The sequence below is a fragment of the Odocoileus virginianus genome, chromosome 4 (assembly GCF_023699985.2).
Source record: "Odocoileus virginianus isolate 20LAN1187 ecotype Illinois chromosome 4, Ovbor_1.2, whole genome shotgun sequence".
NCBI lineage: Eukaryota > Metazoa > Chordata > Mammalia > Artiodactyla > Cervidae > Odocoileus > Odocoileus virginianus.
In genome coordinates, this window is record NC_069677.1 from 72,424,189 (window position 1) to 72,443,564 (window position 19,376).

At 46.5% G+C, this 19,376-nt stretch overlaps 1 protein-coding gene across 1 annotated transcript in view; it reads right to left on the bottom strand.

Moving 5' to 3' along the window:
• The window catches only part of EPHB1 (EPH receptor B1), a 454,706-nt gene that overhangs the window by 279,129 nt on the left and 156,201 nt on the right, over positions 1 to 19,376 (bottom strand). Inside the window, exon 3 of the mRNA XM_070466704.1 lies at positions 16,574 to 17,255. Coding sequence (XP_070322805.1) covers positions 16,574 to 17,255 — 682 coding nt within the window. The remainder of the gene's footprint in view (positions 1 to 16,573; positions 17,256 to 19,376) is intronic.

Here is a 19,376-nt window from a genome sequence, read left to right on the forward strand (position 1 = left end):
CTGCTACTGGAGAGAGAGTGACGCCAGGACTCAGGGCAGGGACAGCGTGCAGAAGGTCCCATTTCAGACAACAGGATCTAAGCCCCCCATTGCAGTTTACCTAACCTGCCCTCTTTTCTTCTGGCCTCTCCACGTCCTCTCCGTATCCTCTCCTCGTATCGCTTGTTTCTCAGACTCCCTGGGCCTCTCCCTCGATAAGTTAAGCCTCATCGCTGGAGCAGAAGCACTGTCAGCCAGGGGAAACCTGCATGCTAGCTGACTTCGCCTCCTAAACAGCCCTCCCTGCACATCCTCTGCCCTGACAACACCTCATCTCTGAGAGGCTTCCAACACCCAGGGCTGATTAGAATTTAAGATGATTTTCCCAGAGTGTTAGAGCACTTTCTTTCTTTCAAGGGGCCTAAGGGGGAAAGGAGGATAAAGCTTAGGTTTCGAGGAACAAATACTTTAGACGTAGAGGAAAACTTTAATTGCTTAAGTTCTTACTGGCCTCAAATAATACGGTAGGCGGGTGAGGAAAAGGAGAGCTGGGGTGGAATGTTTGACAAACCTGTTTTGCCTGATGAACGAGCGAGGCAGGGCTCTATACAACTCCCTTCTGATGTGACCTGGCCTGGGAGTTTCCACTAGCCACCCCTGTACCTTCTCGTTCTGCAGCCCCGTGCCTGGAGGACCCCAGCCTCTCCATGAATCCAGTTCTTGTCAATCACTCAGGACATATGAGTTAACAAGAAGACCCCCTCCCCACACACCCTCAAATATCGCGGCTTTCAGGCAGTGCACATTCTAGTGTGAAGAGACAGACAATACACAATAAGTTACACACTACGCTAGGGATGATAAGTGCCATGGAAAAAAATAATGCGAGGTAGAGTAGACAGGAGAACTGTTAAGGGTGGTCTACACTGGAAGTAGGGTGGTCAGGGCGGGGGGCGCTGAGAAGGTAAGAATCAACTAAAGGCTTGGAGGAGAAGGAAGCATCGCTGGTGCTGGAACAACTAGACATCAGAGGCACAATGATAACAAAATGACCTTCATTCTGAACCTCATACTTTCAACAAATGCTAACTCAAAATGGACCACAGACCTGAATATAAAACACAAAACTACAAAAGTTTTAGAAGATAACATTCGGAGAAAATCTTTGTGACCTGGGGTTGGGCAAACAGTTATTGGACATGAAACCAAAAATATGATTCTTATCCTGGAACAACTGAAAAAATAATTGGTTGGATAAATTGGAAAAATGGATAAATTCTCCAGACAATGGAGTATTATTCAGCTCTCAAAAGAAATGAGCTGTCAAACTATGAAAAGGACATGGCGAAACCTTAAATGTATATTACCAAGTGAAAGAAGGCGATTTGAAAAGGCTACACACCGCACGATTACCACTGTAGGACATTCTGGAAAAGGTAAAGTTATGGAGACAGTAAAATGATCAGTGGTTACCAGGCGATGGATGTGGGAAGGGATGAACAGGCAAAGCACAGATGATTTTCAGGGTAGTGAAAGTACCCTATATGGTACTATAATGATGGACATACATAACATACATTTGTCCAAATCCACAGAATGTACAACCTTGAAAGTGAACTCTAATGTAAACTGAGTGATTATGATGTGTTAGGGTAGATTCATCAATTGTAACAAATGTGCTACTCTGGGGGGTATGTTGATAATGGGGGAGGCTATGCATGTGTGGGAGCAGCGGGTATATGGGAAAGGTATGTAATATATGTACTTGCCTCTCAATTTTGCTCTGAACTTAAAATTTCTCTAAAAAGTAAAATCTTCCATAAAAAATTAATGGATAAATTGGATTTCATCAAAATAAAAAAATGTGAGTCCCTTGGACTGCAAACAGATCAAATCAGTCAATCCTAAAGGAAATCAATTCTGACTATTCATTGGAAGGACTGATGCTGAAGCTGAAGCTCCAATACTTTGGCCACCTGATGTGAAGACCCGACTCATTGGAAAAGACCCTGATGCTGGGAACGATTGAAGGCAGAAGGAGATGGGATAGATGAAATCACCGACTGAATGGATATGAGTTTCAGCAAGCTCTCAGGAGATGGTGAAGGACAAAGAAGCCTGGAATGCTGCAGTCCATGGAGTCGCAAATTGTCGGACATGACTGAGCAACTTAACAACGCTTTGTAAAAGACACGGTTAAGAGAAAGAAGAGACAAGTCACAAACTGGAAAATATTTTCAAATCACATGTTCAACAGAACAACTTGCATCCAAAATACACAAAGAAATCTCAAAACTCAATAGTAAGGAAACAAACAGCCTAATTAAAGCGTGGGCAAAAATGTTGAATAGACACTTCACCAAAGAGTATAAACAGATGGCAAATAAGCACATGAAAGATATTCAACTTCATTATTTGCAAGAGAATGCAAATTAAAACTACCATGAGATATCATATACCAATTAGAATGACTAACATAAAAATACTTACAATACCAAGAGCTGACAAGGATTCAGGGCAAGTGCTGGTGGTAATGCAAAACGGTATAACCATTCTGAAAAATCAGCCTGGCAGTTAAACGTACAATTTCCATATGACCAAGCAATCCCTCTCCTGCGTATTAAGCCTAGAGAAATGACGTATACACAAAAATCCGTGCCTGAATGTTTATAGAAACTATTTATAATCACTCAATATTGGAAATAATTCAAATGTTTGTCAGCAGGTGAACAAACTATGGTGTATCCATACAATGGAATATTACTAGCAATAAAAAGGAACAAACTACTGACACAAATCAACTTTGATGATGCTCACAGCATTATGGTGAAGCCAGTCTCAAAAGTTGGCACGGTGTATCATTCAATGTTAAAAGGCAATAAAATGGTGATGAACAGATCATGGATCAACAGAGGTGGGGGGATGGGAGGAGGGAATGGAGAGAAAGGGAAAGCATAAGACAGCTTTTCTGTTTCCTAATTTTTATGATGGTTGCACAAATCTACACATGTGTTCATAAAACTGTCCACCAAAATAAGTTTAATTTTATGTATGATAATTTTTTCAATAAAATTTAAAGTTACTACAAAATGCAAAAAGAATTTTAAAAAATAATTTTTCAGTGATAAACCAGACAAACTCATATCCACTGATGACTAGATGAGTGGCTTCTACCATCTTTGGAGACTCAAATACTTTCTGTACCCCTGACTCAGATCATGTTATCTAAGCCTTCCTAATATTCACTGGATCTCTGTAAACATATCACATTCTTTCTACAATTCTCCTATGCCTCAAGAGAACCAGCCCCATAGATATAAAATTATGCCCTAGTTTATTTAATAATGAATTGTTAATAACCTCAAATCCATTTTTAACCCTTGCAATGTGCCAAGATCTCAGCCGAACTCTATCTGGCAAGATCCTTGTGGTGTCTTCACAGAACCCTCCTCCTCTGAATTGCAAGGCAAATTCTTAACCATTGGACCATTAGGGAAGTCCTCTGTCTCCAGCTCTTGACAACTACCCATCAGTGGCTGTTTTCTCAATGGCTTTGTGGCCTGGTTAATTGCATAGAATATGGACTCAAGCCCTTGTTTTCTAGAGGAGTCCTTGGGCAGGGTTAAGACAATACACACTGAGCTTTGGGAAGTACATTATGTACTAGACAGTCCATACAGACTCCAGTAAAATTCAGATCGCATCCCAGAATTGGGGGATTTTCCCAGCAGATTCCAGTGGCGTCTCTTGTCACATGTAGCCATTACCCTATAACAGCTACCAGTGGGAAAGAACGAGCTAGTTATAATCTTTGCTTTCCAGATTCTATTTCCTTTTCCTTTCTTCCTCTCTGACTAGTTAGTACCAACATGCATCACACTGATACACTCTTCTCCTTTTCAGTTGTTTACATTCACAAGAAATCAGAAAATTACCCCATGTTTTCAATGCCCAGGCACTGACGTCAAAGCTTTGGCATATCTGCGTCATCAGTTTGTTCACCATATGCTGGGAGAAACTGCATCTCTAGACAGGCCAAGTTACCAGGTAACCCTCTCTCCTCATGACTTCCAGCTCTCCAAACTGGTCCCCCTGTCACCTCCAGGCCTTCAGAGTGACCCTGGCCCCATGAAGCATGGGCCACTCCATGCTAAGCCACAACAGAACTGCCAGGAAGGTGCTGACTGCTCTGGTATCTGGAACCTTCTGTGAGCCTGCAGTGGGTTCAAAGACCTTGGGTCAGAGCTGGGCTCTGTCCTAACACTGGCTGCTGTTCCCCTGGTCACACACCAGGCAACTGGGCTGCTTTCAGCGAACCTAGTGACACAGGGTTGGGAACAGAAATTGCCTGGCGAACCAAGAATAGGAGTGGGTGAGAAAAAAGCCCTAGGAGAGTGCCTTGATTTGTCAGAGGAGGTTTCCTAAGTTGGGGCAGCCTGATGACTCACTCAGCAGCTCCTCCATAAGGAAGGCCCCCTCACACCTATTCCCCACCTATCAGCCAGAACAAAATTACCAGTAAAAGGATAGGCTTAAGTGGCCCCCCAAAAGAGTCTATTGTTTATAGGGCTATTGAGAGACAGACAAAGATAAGAAGAGACGCCAGCAGCGGGAGTTTACAAGAAACTCTGTCGTTTCTTCTTTCCTCTCTCTTAGGATGGGAGGTTAAGACAAAGCCCCTCTTTGCCATTCTGAAGACGCTTTGTTGCTTATTTTGTCAAACTCTCTCTCCCAAGCCTCTCCAAGGTCCCCCCGCCCTTCCCTCAATGGCTGACTTGCAGGGGAGTTGGCCCCTCCTCTGCCCCCCTCTTCCAGGCTCACGCTCATTCTCTGGCTCTAATTAGCAACTGCTTTTTTATTTTTGTATGCATGTTCAAAGACAGAGAGCGGGGGGCGGGTCGGGGGGAGACTGAAAGGGAGAAAGCAAAGGTCTGTGTGAAAGGAGAGAGCAGCTGGCTTCTCCCTCGCCCCCTCCGTGTACCGGGGCCCCCGTGTTGGCAAACAGCACACAATGTCTGTCTACAGAGCCCTTTGTGGCCCAGAAGGAAGGGTCTGCACACAGCTAGGAGCGGGAAAGGAGACCGGGGCGGAGGCGGGGGTTGGAGGGGGTGGGCTGGCAAAGAGAAGGCTAGAAGAGGCCTGGCCTTCCGGGACAACCAGGGCAGAGAGAGGACTCAGGGAACCAGGATGTCCCGCCACCTCTGCCTCCTCCTCCTGGGTCAGGAAGACGTGGGGTATGGATGTACAGTTGGCTTGTGCGCTGATGCTATCACCTCTCTGGAGAGCACATCCATTGCCCCCAAGGCTGCAGAAAGGGCTCAGGGGGAAGGGGGCCTGCTGCTTGAGTTGGGACTGTGAGTTCACATTTAGACTCCACAGAGGTGCAAGGGGGGGGCAGCGAGTGCATCTTGATGGGGTTCAAAGCAAAGGGGCATGGAAAGGCCAGTCCCCAAAGCTGGAACATTCTCCCAAATAGTTGAGTTTTCATTGAGGAAATTCTGAGGTAAGGAGGCTGGGTTGGTGGGTAGAGAGACCTGCAAAAGGGGAGGTACACTACTAGCCTGAAAGGTTAAATCTGTCACCCTGATTTGGGTATGTTTAAACCACAAACAGCTATGGTTACTAGTTCTTAATTAGTACCTGGACTGAAAGATTTAAAAGATGATAAGAAAAAATAAAGTCCGAAAGAATTCTCATAAGCCAAGAATCATCACGAGTGAGGCTGAGGAAGCTGAAAGAAGCATAGTATGTTCCAGAAAAATTAAGAAATGAGCATGGAGAAGCAGGGCATCCTACAAAGATATTGTTTTAAAAAAGCAATTGCTCTTTTAAATAACTGACCTTATTATCAATATGTGTGATTATATATTAATAATTTTATGACAAAAATTACTCATAATATTTACAATTGATTTCACTGATAAACATTGATTTCCTTTATTTCCCTCTAGGAAAAAAAGAACTTTTCCTTGCAATTTGCATCTAAACAGCTTTCTAGAGGGAAAACAATAAAAACAATGAATGGAACTAGCCATTCACTCATTAAAATTCTACCAATGGAATGTGTCTTCTCATTTCTCTTTTTTCAAATCAAGTCCAGAGAGAAGACAGACAAGAGAATAGAATAAATGGAGGAAAAGAAAACAGCAGACAGAGGAAACTGGCCAAAGATGCAGAGGGGAAGACAAACAGAGCCAGTGAGGAAAGCGAAGACAAGTCGCAAGGGCCTCCACATTCGGATCAACACAGGCATGTGTGTGACAGACCCAGAAACCAAATAGAAGCCCTCCAATTGCCTAACTCCCAGAACAGGCACATTTTTGCCAAGTTCATGATTTGGCAGAGTTCTTGCATATTCCATACAATTTCATTGAGAATCTCTATCCGTCTTGTGCAAAGAGCAGATTGTCATTTTCCACTTGAAACGCACACGTTGCACTGACCTTATGTCCTCTGTCAAACTGACACATTATCATCAACTTTTAGTGAAAGGGTTTCAAGATGTATGGGCTTGCTATCATTCTGTTGATTCTCTCCTGTGTGTGCAGTGTGTGCACAACGTGTCACTCTATTGGACAACAGACAGACAAAGCCTCTGCCATCACTGGTTACGTCCTCCATCTGGTTCTGCCACTGTCACTTCTCCAAGTACATGGCTTGTCATTGGACTCACACTCTCTGCCTGCCTGGTTTTCCAGGAGTCTACGCTACAAATGCTCCTGAGATGTTTTCTTACACATCTTTTTTTTAATTTTTATTTTATATTGGATTAGTTGACCAATAAGGTTGTGTTAGATTCAGGTATCCAGCAAAGTGATTCAGTTATACACATACATGTGTCTATTCTTTTTCAAATCCTTTTCCCATTTACACTGTTACAGAATATTGACCAGAGTTCCCTGTGCTGTACAGTGGATCTTTGTTGGTTATCTATTTTAAATATGCTGCTACTGCTAAGTCGCTTCAGTTGTGTCCGACCCTGTGCGACCCCACAGACGACAGTCCACTAGGCTCCCCTGTCCCTGGGATTCTCCAGGCAAGAATATTGGAGTGGGTTGCCATTTCCTTCTCCAATTTTAAATATAGTAGTGTATATATGTCAATCCCAAACTCCCAATTTATCTCTCCCCCCATCACTCTGCTGGCATCTTTCCTCTTTGGTAACCATTAGCTTGTTTTCTAAGTCTGTGAGTCTGTTCCTATTTTGTAAATAAATTCATTTGTATCATTTTTTTAGATTCCACATATAAGGGTCATCATATGATATTCATCTTTCTCTATCTGACTTACTTGCAAAGCCTATCTTCCTCCTCAGCTCACATTCTGCTTCCACCAATTTTGCTTTCAATGTGTTTTGTTTGGTTTTCATTTAGCAGATGGCACAGAGTAGGCATTCAGGGCAAAGAGGCACATCAGGGGTGGCCCTGCCCATGGGGAGCTGGGGGAGGAAAAGAGTGAGAGCTGGGCTGACCATGGAGGCGGAGGGGTGTGTCTTGATTCATGTGTACCATGTGTATGGTCACTCCATGAACCTCCTGGTTCATCCCCAGCCAATGGGAAATCCTAATCAGACTCTGATGCCTTTTCTTTGGGTACCTTAGAGAAGGCTTCTATCTCAGTCCACATGGGACACTGAAACCCCAGCTCCCATCACACATCACAAATCTGCCCCTAACAGACTCTTGTTCTTCTTCCTTCTGGGGAGAAATACAGAACAGCGGTTATTAGCAAGGCCTCGGAATCCTATGCTATATCACCTCAGCAAAGCCAATTGGCTTTTTTGCACCTCAGTATCTTCAACTGAAAAGTGAGCATGATGATTGTGTATACTTAACGGGGCTATCGGAGGATGTAAGAGATAATGCAGAAAAAGAATTTGGCAGAGAAACCAGGACATAGTGAGTGCTCTATAAACAATAGCCATGCCACATTAGTGTCTCCATGCAAGCTGGAAGCCGATCCAGAGAAGTTTGCTCCATACCTGAATCAGAACCATCACTGTGATCTGACAATGACACACGGGACTGCCCAGCAGAGCCTATGAGCTGCTCTCTTAGCCCAGATAGACAAGCCAAGTCAGCAGTCTTTTAAACATCAGTCATTTGCATATTATCTTTATTGCTTTTTGCCCTATTTTCATGCCAGGTTTTTAATTTATTATTTAACTTACTCTTTTTTTTAGGCTGACTCATCTTTCAACCTGAATATATTCAAACAGAAAAGTAGTGAGGAAGGCAGGGAGGGAGGGATGGAAGAAGAAAAAGAGGGGAAGAGGAGAAGATAGGGAGGCAAGGAACAAGGAAGAGGGGGGCTGAGGCCAGGAAGAGAGGTGGGAAGTCCCCGGCCCCGGAGAGAAAGGATTGCTGCAGAGTTGAAGACAAAAACCAAGAAGAGAAGGAGGCAATGAGCAATAGCCAGGGGCTAAGACAAAGCCCACTGGCACAAGCAGACCTGAGGCATCAGCAGGCTGGACTAGACATGCGGTCAGGGAATGGACTGAGACAGATTCAGGGCTGCTGGGGAAGGGGTGGCAGGTCTGCTAAGATTGGGATGCTGCAGCAGAAATGAAGAGGAGCTGGAGGAGGTCGGGGCTGAGGGCTGCTGACTTTTCAGGGGTGGTGGAGTGGGAGGCACCACAGTGGGCTGAGCCCCAAGGCCCCAGAGGTGAGCTGGGAGAGTAAGAGGAAGGGATGTGGATTGGAGAGACTGGGCCAAGGAGGGAGAGCTGAGAGGTGCATGCCAGAGGGGAAGCAAGGAACTCAGAAGAGGCAACGGGCAGGAGAAAAAGGATGGGAAAATCAAGGTTTTGGTGCTTCCCACCAAACTGGCTGGAGTGGCCTTCCTGAGACTGGCCAGGAGGATAGCATGGCCCTTCCACAACAGCACTGGCTCTTGTCCTGTCCCACCCCAACACGCCTTTCCCCACCACAGTCAGGGAAACACTTAAACAGGTGTACAGCATGCGTCAAAATGTCCTGAGGCTAGAGATGGGCAAAGAATGTGTGAAGGGTGAGATGCAGGGCAGAAGGGAAAGGACTAGAAAGCGAAGGGTAGACCACATCATCGAGTGAGCATACTCCAAACTGACTACCGTGTGCAAACTTACCTGATGTAATGATGTGTTACATAAGAATATTCGTGTTTCAGCTCCCCAACAAGGCAATTTATGGAACTTTGCCAAGTTCAAGGCCGCTCATAGCAAGAGAAACACAAATGGAATGCCAGTTTCATCTATCAGATTGGCAAAGATAAAAACAATTGATATTTTATTATCTTGGCAAAGGCATAAGGAACAGGAACTCTAAAACTTGTTGGTCAGAGCAAAAATCGGTAGAAAATGTCTTTTTTGGAGGACTATTTGAGAATATCTATCAAAATTAAAAATGTATATACTCTGATTCAGCAATTTTACTTCAAAGAATCTGCTGCATTCTTAGCTCTTAGAAAAGTGCTTGGCACACAGAAAGTCCTCAATAAATATTCATTGAATAAATTAATTAATGAATTTGTCTCACAGATATGCTCACACCTAAGTGCAAAGATGAATGCACAAGGATGTTTGCCGAAACATTGTTTAGAAATATCAAAACACAGGAAGCAACCTACATGTATATAAATGAAGGGCCAATTAAATAAAGGTACATTGATTCAATGGAATATTACATAGTCATTGGAAAGTAAGAAGCAGATCTCTACATAAGTATACAACCAAACCACTCCTAACTTTCACTGTTAAGTAAGAAAGGGAGTTCAGGGTATGGGGGTGGGTGGATGGAACTCAGTGAAAAACCCTGTGCAGTAGGCCCTGTGCAAATGAAGAAAGGATGTGTCTGTATTCTGGATGTGCAAATGCATGGACCCTGTTAACAAGAGAATATCAGAAACTAAAACAGTGAGGGATCTGATGAAGACAAGAGTCAGGGTAACTTAATTTCATGTCCTACTTGCTCAAAATATTTAAAAAATAACAACAAAAAGTAACCTGAGATAAGGGAGGTTTGCATAAAAGTTCCTCCCCAGGGTCTAGAGCAATGGGCCTCTGATTCCTTTCAGTCCTAGGAAGGGCTCTGAGATGAACCAGGCTGCCTCTGGAAGTCTGAGTGTCAGATCACTGGAGGTGTCCAAGAGCAGGTGGGGGACCACAGTGGGAAAGCAGTGGGCTATCTGGTGGGCTGGACTCTGTCTTCAGAGGCCTTACCTAGCTGAGAGGGGCCACCCTCCATAGGCCACTCGTGACCCTGCCCTTTGGACATGGCAAGTACTTTCAAAGAGCTAAGATTCTAGTAGATTCTCAGAAGCAAAATCATTCCATCTGAATGTTTAAGTGTAAAGGACCTGGCATCAGTAGGTGCTCAATAAGAACCCAGAGAAAGAAGTGAGCATAGAGACACTGCATCTGCAGGAACTCACAAGAGGACACCAACCGGACTGAGGAACTGGAGGCCACAAGTGCCAAGGCCTGCAAAGAGTGACCTGGGCAGGCCTCAAGGGTCATATCCACCTCATTAACTGGCCCTTAAAACAAGAGTGGAGGGCTCAGCTGCAGCCACTGGACCAGGTAACTGGTACTCCGGCTCTTAGCTCAGCTGGCAAGGGCAGAGCAGACGGCACCTGCAGGCAGAGACCCCTCCCCTAGGGAAAGGCCGGGTGCCCCTCTCTCAACATCCCTGCCACAGTTCCATTGGCAAAATAAGGCTTGCTCCTGGCGGTGTGAAAATGGGATGTATCACTTCCCCTTTTGCAGCTGCCCTGAGCTCTTCTTCCACTGACTTGAAAGAGAACTAAGGCCCAGGAGCATTAGGGGACTGTCAACACAGCTTGTCCACAGGCCAAAGCATGGAAACCAAACTCACACCATCAGAGCTCCTGGGACTCAGAATCGCGGGACCACCCTCCAGGCAAGTTCAGATTCACTGGGAGTTTTCTCCATACTTCAAACTCAAAAGTGTTGAGGAAGTTTGTGCTGAGATATGTGTGTTCAGGTTCTGCACACAAGACCATCCAGCTCTAGAGAGAGGCAGGACCAGGGAGAAAAGGGGGTAAGTCTGACAACAGCCCTGCCTTGGGGGCCCATGTTGGTCCTTGAGGCCAATTACAGAGCCATAACCAGGACTCCATCCCGCAGCCCTGCCACCCTCCCTGCCCTTTTCTAGAAGCACAAAGCCTTTAGACCTTATCCTTCCCAGGGAGCTTTGTGTCACTCACCTCCCCCCCCCCCACCCACCACTGATGCCATGACCCTCTGGATGGTCCAGAAGCAGGTCAACATGTCAGAGCATCTGACATAGTACTGAGAGATGGTACTGCTTCCAGAGAGATTAAAAAGAAGATGGGGTAGTCAACATGAAGCTCTGTGCTGTATAGTGTGGAAACATAAAACCACAGAGCACAGTTCCATGGAGCACCCGGACCCAAGAAAACACAAAGGGTGACACAGATACAGAGAAAGTGTTTGTAGGAGAAGAGCTGAGAGGGGGTTGCTATTCCTGAAAACAGCTATTGCATATCAAAGGATGGTTAATTTTAAGAAAAACCAGTCTCAGAAGCAGAGGCACACAGTGGCCTCCCAGACTTGAGTTCTGATCCCACTCTGACATCACCCAGCAGGGCTCCCCAGACTGGTGCTCAGTGATGTTCTCTGTCTGCCCTCTCTCCATGGATAAATAAGGCAGTCAAAATAGTTGGCCACTTGGTATCCTGCCCACTTCCACCCCAGCTTGGGTTGTTTCAGACTCCATAGTTCTACATGGGCCCAAACTGGACTGCTCACACTGTGATGTACCCAACCACCTCAGTAATGATCCTGTGGCGCCTTTGTCATCATCTTTGATAATGTTTACTAAGTCATGGACTTCTAGCCAGGATAGCTATCATGCCCAGAACATTCTCAGCAACTTCAGCACTGACCTGGGAGAATCATGATTGTTTGTTCAACACCAGTGGAATCTGGGTACTTCTAACCTGTCCTTTAAAGGCAGAAAGGGTGGTGCAGAGCACAAGAGGATTTGGAACTCAGAGCTGCCCCTCCCCTGTTCCCTGGTTGTCCCCTGCAGCCCCCAGATCTGGGCTGTGCACCCTCGCACAATGTGCTAGAGTCGGTGAGGCAGACAGCATCCTTCCAGCTGTTTGCTGTTGCTCATGCTGGGGTCACAGCCCATTACATGCAGCCTATTACATCAGAGTCCTCTCTGGAGGGCACTGGGCAGGGCCACTGTGGAGGCCCAAGAGGTTTCTAAATGAAGTAGCCTATTGGGAAATCCTATTATGAAGCTCATCTTTCAGGGCTGTGGTGTTAATGACTCTGGCCTTCCCCAGCCCTGAGCTGAGAGGATCTCCCTGGGGCCTAGGAGGAGGCATCTAGGCTGTGGCCTTCCTCTCAGTCACCAGCCAACAGCTGATGGGCCAGAGAGCAGAGCAGAAAGACTTCTTCAGTGGCCCCTGAATGTGGTTACCTGCACGCGCGTGCACACACACACACACACACACACCCAGGATGAGGAGGCAGGAGGAGACCTAGAGCTGGGACCAGCAACCCTAAGGGAGGTGGAAATAGGCCCCACAAACTTCTCTTCCCCACGAGGAGCTAAACTAGATACATTTTTCTTCCCTTTCGAATTCTGCAGAATTTTCTGTCTTTGCTCCCCAGGTTTATAAACTGGTTCTCTCCCTGGCTGCTCATGTGGACAAAGGCACTGAAATTACTGAAAGGTTCAAAATGTCTCTTGGATTTTCAGGCATGAAAGAACTTACATGTAGGTGGAAAATCACCATGGAAAACAGTCCCTCCCAAGGAAAACAGGGGAGGAAGGAAGGAAAAAGAGAACTGGGGGAGGGGCAGGGAAGTGTGGGTGAAGGTGGGGGACACTGCACGGACAGCACCCATGAGGTCTCAGGATCCAAGGCAGGGCTCTGATGGATTCCAGGGAACAGGAGAGACACGAAACAGGGGATAGAAGAACCAAGAACAGAGCTGTTCTTTAGGAACTGCCAAGGCCCTGCCAAAATCCAGAGGTGGAATGATTTTAGCTTACCTCCAAGACCAGCGCAACATTTTGGGGGCTGCAACACAGAGGGAGCTTGCCAAGCACCAGTTCTTGGTCTCCCTGGCCCAGTGACAGTCAGGCTACAGGGGCTCACATGAAGAATCAACTCAGCCATCAACCTGAGCAGGGAAGGCTTGAGAGTGTATAAAGACAAAGCCATGATTTCTCATTAATCGGCTATACTATCAGCATAAAACTTGAAGCTGGGGTAGATAGATCATTTTGCTAGTAATCAACAGTTTCACAGAGATAAATGCATGATGGGTTAGAGTCAGTGGTGGGGTCAACAGGCTTCTGGGATTCTGCCTGATTGGTTTAACCTATGTGTACAGAAAGGATGAGGCCAGAACAGGCCTTGGGCCATGGAGCCTCTAAAAAGTGTGTGAGCTGCTTGCTGCACATTCTGATGTGCAAGTTCCCCAGTGGCTTCCTCTGCTTGCCACCCCCTCCCTCCTCACAATAGGAATAGCTCTAGGCCAAGACCATTCTTTGCTGGCTGGGCCACCTAATTGGTCCCCAGGTGCTTCTGCAAAACCAAGCAACTGGTCACCATGACTCTGACAGGCATGGGTTTAACAGAGGCAAAGTGAAAGTCAGAATAAGATTCTTGCCCATGATCAAAGTCTGTCCTGCCAGAAAAACAATACAAAGGATATGCTTTCTGCCACCCCATAGATTCAACACATGCAAAAGCTCAGATTCAAATATCCAGAAAAGAAAATTGATCAGCTTGACACAACTGTGTGAATCTCCCAGCCGGGTTCTGGGGCATCAGTTCTCAGGGCTGTGCTGAGAGAGAGCAGCTTGCCTTCCTTCTCAGGTCTTACCAGGACCACTGACGGAGACTCGCTCTTTCTCACCCACAAGTCTCTACTGCATCCACCGATCTCCAAGCTCTCAGTAGTAGGCTGTACTAGGCAGGCAACTGTGGAGGATCATGGTGCCCACCTGACAGCCCAGCATAAGAATCCAAAATGAATTGAGCATGTTGCCTTGAAGATACATCCCAGGAACCAGTTACAAATACCTCCCCAAGCACTGTCCATCCCTATCAAAAAAGTGTAAAATCTGCCCAAGGCCCTTCACCTCCCTGGGCATCCCACTGCTGTGAGCCATGGAGAAGGGGAGGTTGGTCTCAGTCATCAAGCCCAGTTTATTAGCAGAGCCAAGAGCAAAGAATTCAGAGGATTCAGCTTAAAATTCTTGAGACAGAATAAAAGATGCCTTTCTAGAGCACTGAGCCCAGCCAGGCTGCTGGGCTGCAGGACCTATGGTACTGCCTGGCTAGCTACTCTCTGCTCTTAGAACTGCCACCACAATGTGGCTTCCTGTGTCTCTGAAATGGCAAAATCATGGTGCCTGGGACTCCCTATCTCCTCCAGCTTCCAATGAGTTTGCAACAAGCAGAGTGTGAAGTCAAGTCAGGTTCCTAACAGCTCTAGATTAGGAACATCCACCAAACGTCAGGAGGAGGTTGAGGCTAGGTAGACAGAATGGAAAGCAGCCACTTGGTTTACATATTTTCCCCCCTCGGCCCTCCCAGGACAACCACAGGAGGTGACCAAGAAGCAGCAAGCACTGCAGAACCCCCCCCCAAGAGAAAAGTTCCGATTAGCCCAGAGAAATGAGAGCCTGTTCCCAGAGTCCCAATTAAATCAGAACCAATCAATACTTGCTCTGGTTCCTGCTGTTCTGCTCAGGAAATAATGAGAATAACAAGGGCCCCAGCCAGCAAGCGTGGGATGGCAGCCCTTTGAAGTCAGGAGAAATCACCCCTGCTATCAAGAGTGCGGCACCTGCAACTAAACTCAGCCTGGCCTGGGTCCCCACTCAGACCCGACACATGCTCAAGAGGGCACTGCCCTCCCACCCCCAACCAATGGGACAGGGGAGCATGGTGGGACCAGGCCGGCTGGGATTAAACCAGTCTGTGTTGATTCATCACTTGATCCGGCGCTCTCTCCCCCCTGTTTCCACATCATCCATCATGGGCACCATAACCAAGAAATCCAATAAAGACACAAAGGCGCAGCTCCCCACTCTCAGCAGGCCTCAGAAAGGCTGTGAATGCCCCAGCCCAGGCAATTAGCTGAGTCCAAAGGATCGCAGAGCTGGTGCGCAATAGCAATTCTGTGCCTGGTGCTTCACCTGCAGGTGGTGGGTGAGTAAAAGTGGAGAAGGAGACACACAAGGGATGTTCCATTGTTCAGGCAGCGTGGGGAGGGCAACAGGGGACCGCGGGCATGAAGCTCATGATGGAGAAAATGGAGCAACTACAGCTCCCCCCAGGCTTCCCTGGTGGCTCAGCGGTAAAGAATCCACCTTCCAGTGCAGAAGACATGAGTTCAATCCTTGGGTCTGGAAGATCCCTTGGAGAAGGGAATGGCAAACCACTCTAGTATTCTTGCCTGGGAAATCCCATGGACAGAGAAACCTAGTGAGCTACGGTCCATAGAGTTGCTAAGAGTCAGACAACTTAATGACTGAGCACACATGCATGCACAGCTCCCCCTATCTCCAAGTGGTCCCCAAAGGACTGGGGGCAACCCAAGTAAGGAGTCAGGGTCAAGGCGGTCATTTCTAAGGTCTGTGTGGGAAACCTTGCTTTTGAAAGACTCTGAAACTTTTAAGGCCACAAGGAAAAGATAAAAATAAAGGAAAATAGTCTTCTCTTCTTCAACTTTGGGATCCCCCCTGTTTGGCTTCCATGTACTCAGGAAACAGATGAGCCATGGACCCTCTCGATTCTTCTATTAACTCCCAGAGAAGGCAGAGTCTCCAGCTAGTTCAGCATATTTATTGCCATAGACTGGACATGTGCTCTCCTGGACCAAAGAGGGCCAGTATGAGGACAGGGTACCCTGACACCCCCAACTGCAAAGTCACCATCGCTCTGTAACATCCTGAAGCAAAGCTAACAGAAAACATGGTACTATCCCACCCCTATTCCAACGCATTCATCTCTTTCCAGGACCTACTAATGCTAGGCCCCATCCCTGCCCCATGGCCTGGCACTAAGTCCCTGGAGGAAGACAGCCAAGCCAGGAGGCTCTGAGTTAATGAGCTGCATGGGTTCAGTACCAAGCTGAGTGATACGGGATCTGGAATGAAATGAGCGAAAATATTTTCCAAGTTCAGTCGCTTCTCAATTACCCTTGAGTGACTTATCCATGACAACCCAAATAATCCATGCCTCAGAGCACAGGGCTAGACAGGATGCAGGGGTGTGTGTGTCTGTGTCTGTGTCTAAAAGAGGGAGAAAGAGAGAGAGAATATAAGTGTCAGTGTTCCCAAAACTAAATATACATGAGTGGTTATTAAGTTATGATCCCCGTTTGGAATTCTCCCCATCTCTTTCCCCCACCCTGAATACAGAAATTCTGGGTGAACACAACTGGAAAACCATCAGGCCTAGCACTGGAGATGGAGGTTCTCCAGAGCTTTAGAAGAAGCCATTAGGTTCGTCTGTCCCTATCTGATCAGAGCTGGATGTGGGGACTCCTGACTTCTTTGCTGCAGGAAGGAGAGGCCTCAAGAGCCTCAGGGCTTACCCTTGCAGGCCACGCTGTTCTCAGGCTCATAGCCAGGCTTACAGGTGCAGCGCCCGATGGGCACCATCCACTCCCCGTCCCCGTTGCAGTAGAGTTTAATGGGCACATCCACTTCCTCTGCATTGGGGATGCACGTGCCCCGAGCAATGACCAGAGATGTGCTCTCCGCCCCAGTCATGGTCTCTGGGAACACTGCAAAGTTTTGCACAATGCTGGGACACTTTTTGAAGAAGACACGGACAGAAAGGAGAGACATACAGGCTCCATAATCCTGGAAAGCGAGGTAAAAACCATTCCGTGTAAGAGGCCCAAAGCTCCTGACTTCTGTGTTGACCTTCATCAATCTTCCCCCAAAGTCCACCTGGGAGAAGCTCTCATCTGCCGCAATGGTGTCCACTTTGAGGTAGGGGGCCTCAGACCAGAAGGCCGACTTCTTGGTGGCGATGACGGAGTCAGTCTCATAGTAGTACAAGTTGAAGGTCTCCTTGCAGGAGCCCGGGACATTGGGGAGACTGCTGCAGTCCCTCACAGTGAAGCGCATCTCCGTGTAGATGCGATGGGCCCCCCGCCGGTTGATGAAGGTGGTGAGCAGCCAGTTGTTCTGATTGGGCTCGAAGACATTGCACACCTGGTAGGTACGGATGGTGTTCAGATTTTCATCGTAGCCACTGACTTCTTCCCACTGTACCGAGCAGGCCAGGCACACACATGAAAAAAACACAAAACAGAGAGTAAGAAGACAAGGAGAGGCAGAGCAGAAGAGAAGTCTGGTGCTGAGGGGGCCTTATGAGCTCACCAGTGTAATAGCTTGACTTGAGAAATGAACATACTTAACCCTAACTTGCGTTTAAAGATCTCCTTATGAGCACACTTCAGGAGATTCCTATGTAGTCCATCCCAAAATATAACAGACTTGACTGTACAAAGCTTCCCATCACCTAACCCACAACTCCCACGCTGTGACAATGACTCATTATGTCCACAAGGAACATTATGTCCACCTGCAGCTTGGAGTCCCATATGATGGCAGGGACTTTCATCCTCAATGCCACAGCTTCCACTCTCTATAGTCACTCTGGGGATCAGAGGTCTGACCACATGTCACCTCCATCCACCTAGGAAATCTTCATTTCTGAACCTAATTTCTTTGGTGTGGTACAACTCCTTTATATCTCCAAAAATTATATGAACATAAAAATTTCAGAATATTTCAACAAACACAGATTCACAAAAACTTTTGTTTTATAACATCAATCTCTTTGAAAGAGCTAGACTGTGAAACTGGGAAGAGCAGAATTGCTGAGAGATCCTAAATGAAGCAAATTAAGCTTCCTTGTGTGCATACTTTGAGTAAAGATGTGGTGGAAGAGAATGTTGGAAGGTGTTAAGGAGTAAAGAAAGCTTCAGAATAAGGGAAATATAACTGTGACTCTTGTTGGAAAAGAGTTCTCTTATATTCAGCAGTCCTGGGGATCAGAAGGAAAATCATGTCTTGCAATCATACCAACAGTTCCCCAAAGAACTAGCTTACCATCACCAATTTATAGGTGCAATTCTTCATTCAATTCAACTCACCCATGCTCACGTGGCCATAAAGGATATGGGGAAGAGAGGAGACAGAAACAAGTGCTTTGGATGAAGAAATTCACCTAGTAACTTATTTTAGTAATAGGCAATAAGGGAAGGGGGTCGATCCATAAAGACATGGCTCTCTTCATGAGCTACCCTGGGGGCCAAAGAAAAGCTGCTGGATCATTCTTTCTTCCTTGTTCTGAGAGAGGAAGCAGGTGCCCATACTGGGGAGTGCTCAGAACCCTGATCTCAAGAACTGGGGGTCTTCCCAGGAGGTTCCACTGTGTTTGCTAAAAAAGCAAATAAGGGGCAGAAGAAATTCCACTTCCTAAAGTGAAAAGAGAAAATAAAGATCCTTGACTAATTAGCAGTGATGACAAAAGAAATCAAACAGTACCATATCTTTAAATATTGTGTTCAGTTCAGTTGCTCAGTCGTGTCCAACTCTTTGCGACCCCATGAATCGCAGCACACCAGGCCTCCCTGTCATCACCAACTCCCGGAATCTACCCAAACCCATGTCCATCGAGTTGGTGATGCCATCCAGCCATCTCATCCTCTGTCGTCTCCTTCTCCTCCTGCCCTCAATCCTTCCCAGCATTAGGGTCTTTTCCAATGAGTGTTAGTTGATTATTATTCACAGTGTACAGATGAAATATATAAATGAGAATTCTTCATTAAAAGAGCCAAAAACTAATCAAGTGTTACATGGGAAATACACTAGGATTTCTTCCTGCACAGAATTAATTCTCTGTCGGAGCAAGAGGCAAGGCAGAGGCGAGGCTGTCCTTCAAAACTGTACCAGGGCTTCTGAACACCAGGCATGGAGCAAAGGAAAGAGCACCTGGGGACCTGGCCCTGCCCACTCAGGCCTGTACAGAGACCCCCCCAATGACACTCCTCCCCAGATCCCTCCCAGCACTCTCAGGAGGCCCAGTTCCCTCCCCAGTCTGGAGTTTTAGTGGGCTCCTTCCAGGATCCTTGCACACAGCCAACCTCACCTGCACTTTGCTTAATTTCTTATCCAATCTCTAGATGTTAAGGTACACTTTTTATTTCTTCTTTAGACTTTTTTTTTTTTTTTGGTGTTATATTCTATTTAAATGTGTTTGTTAAAGTTACATTCTGCTTGCCTGGTTATTTGGAACCAGCAAGTAAATACATTAGGAAGAAGTCATTGCTAGCAGTTTTTTTAGTTCAACTTTTCAAACCTCCCTCCCTTTTCATGGCT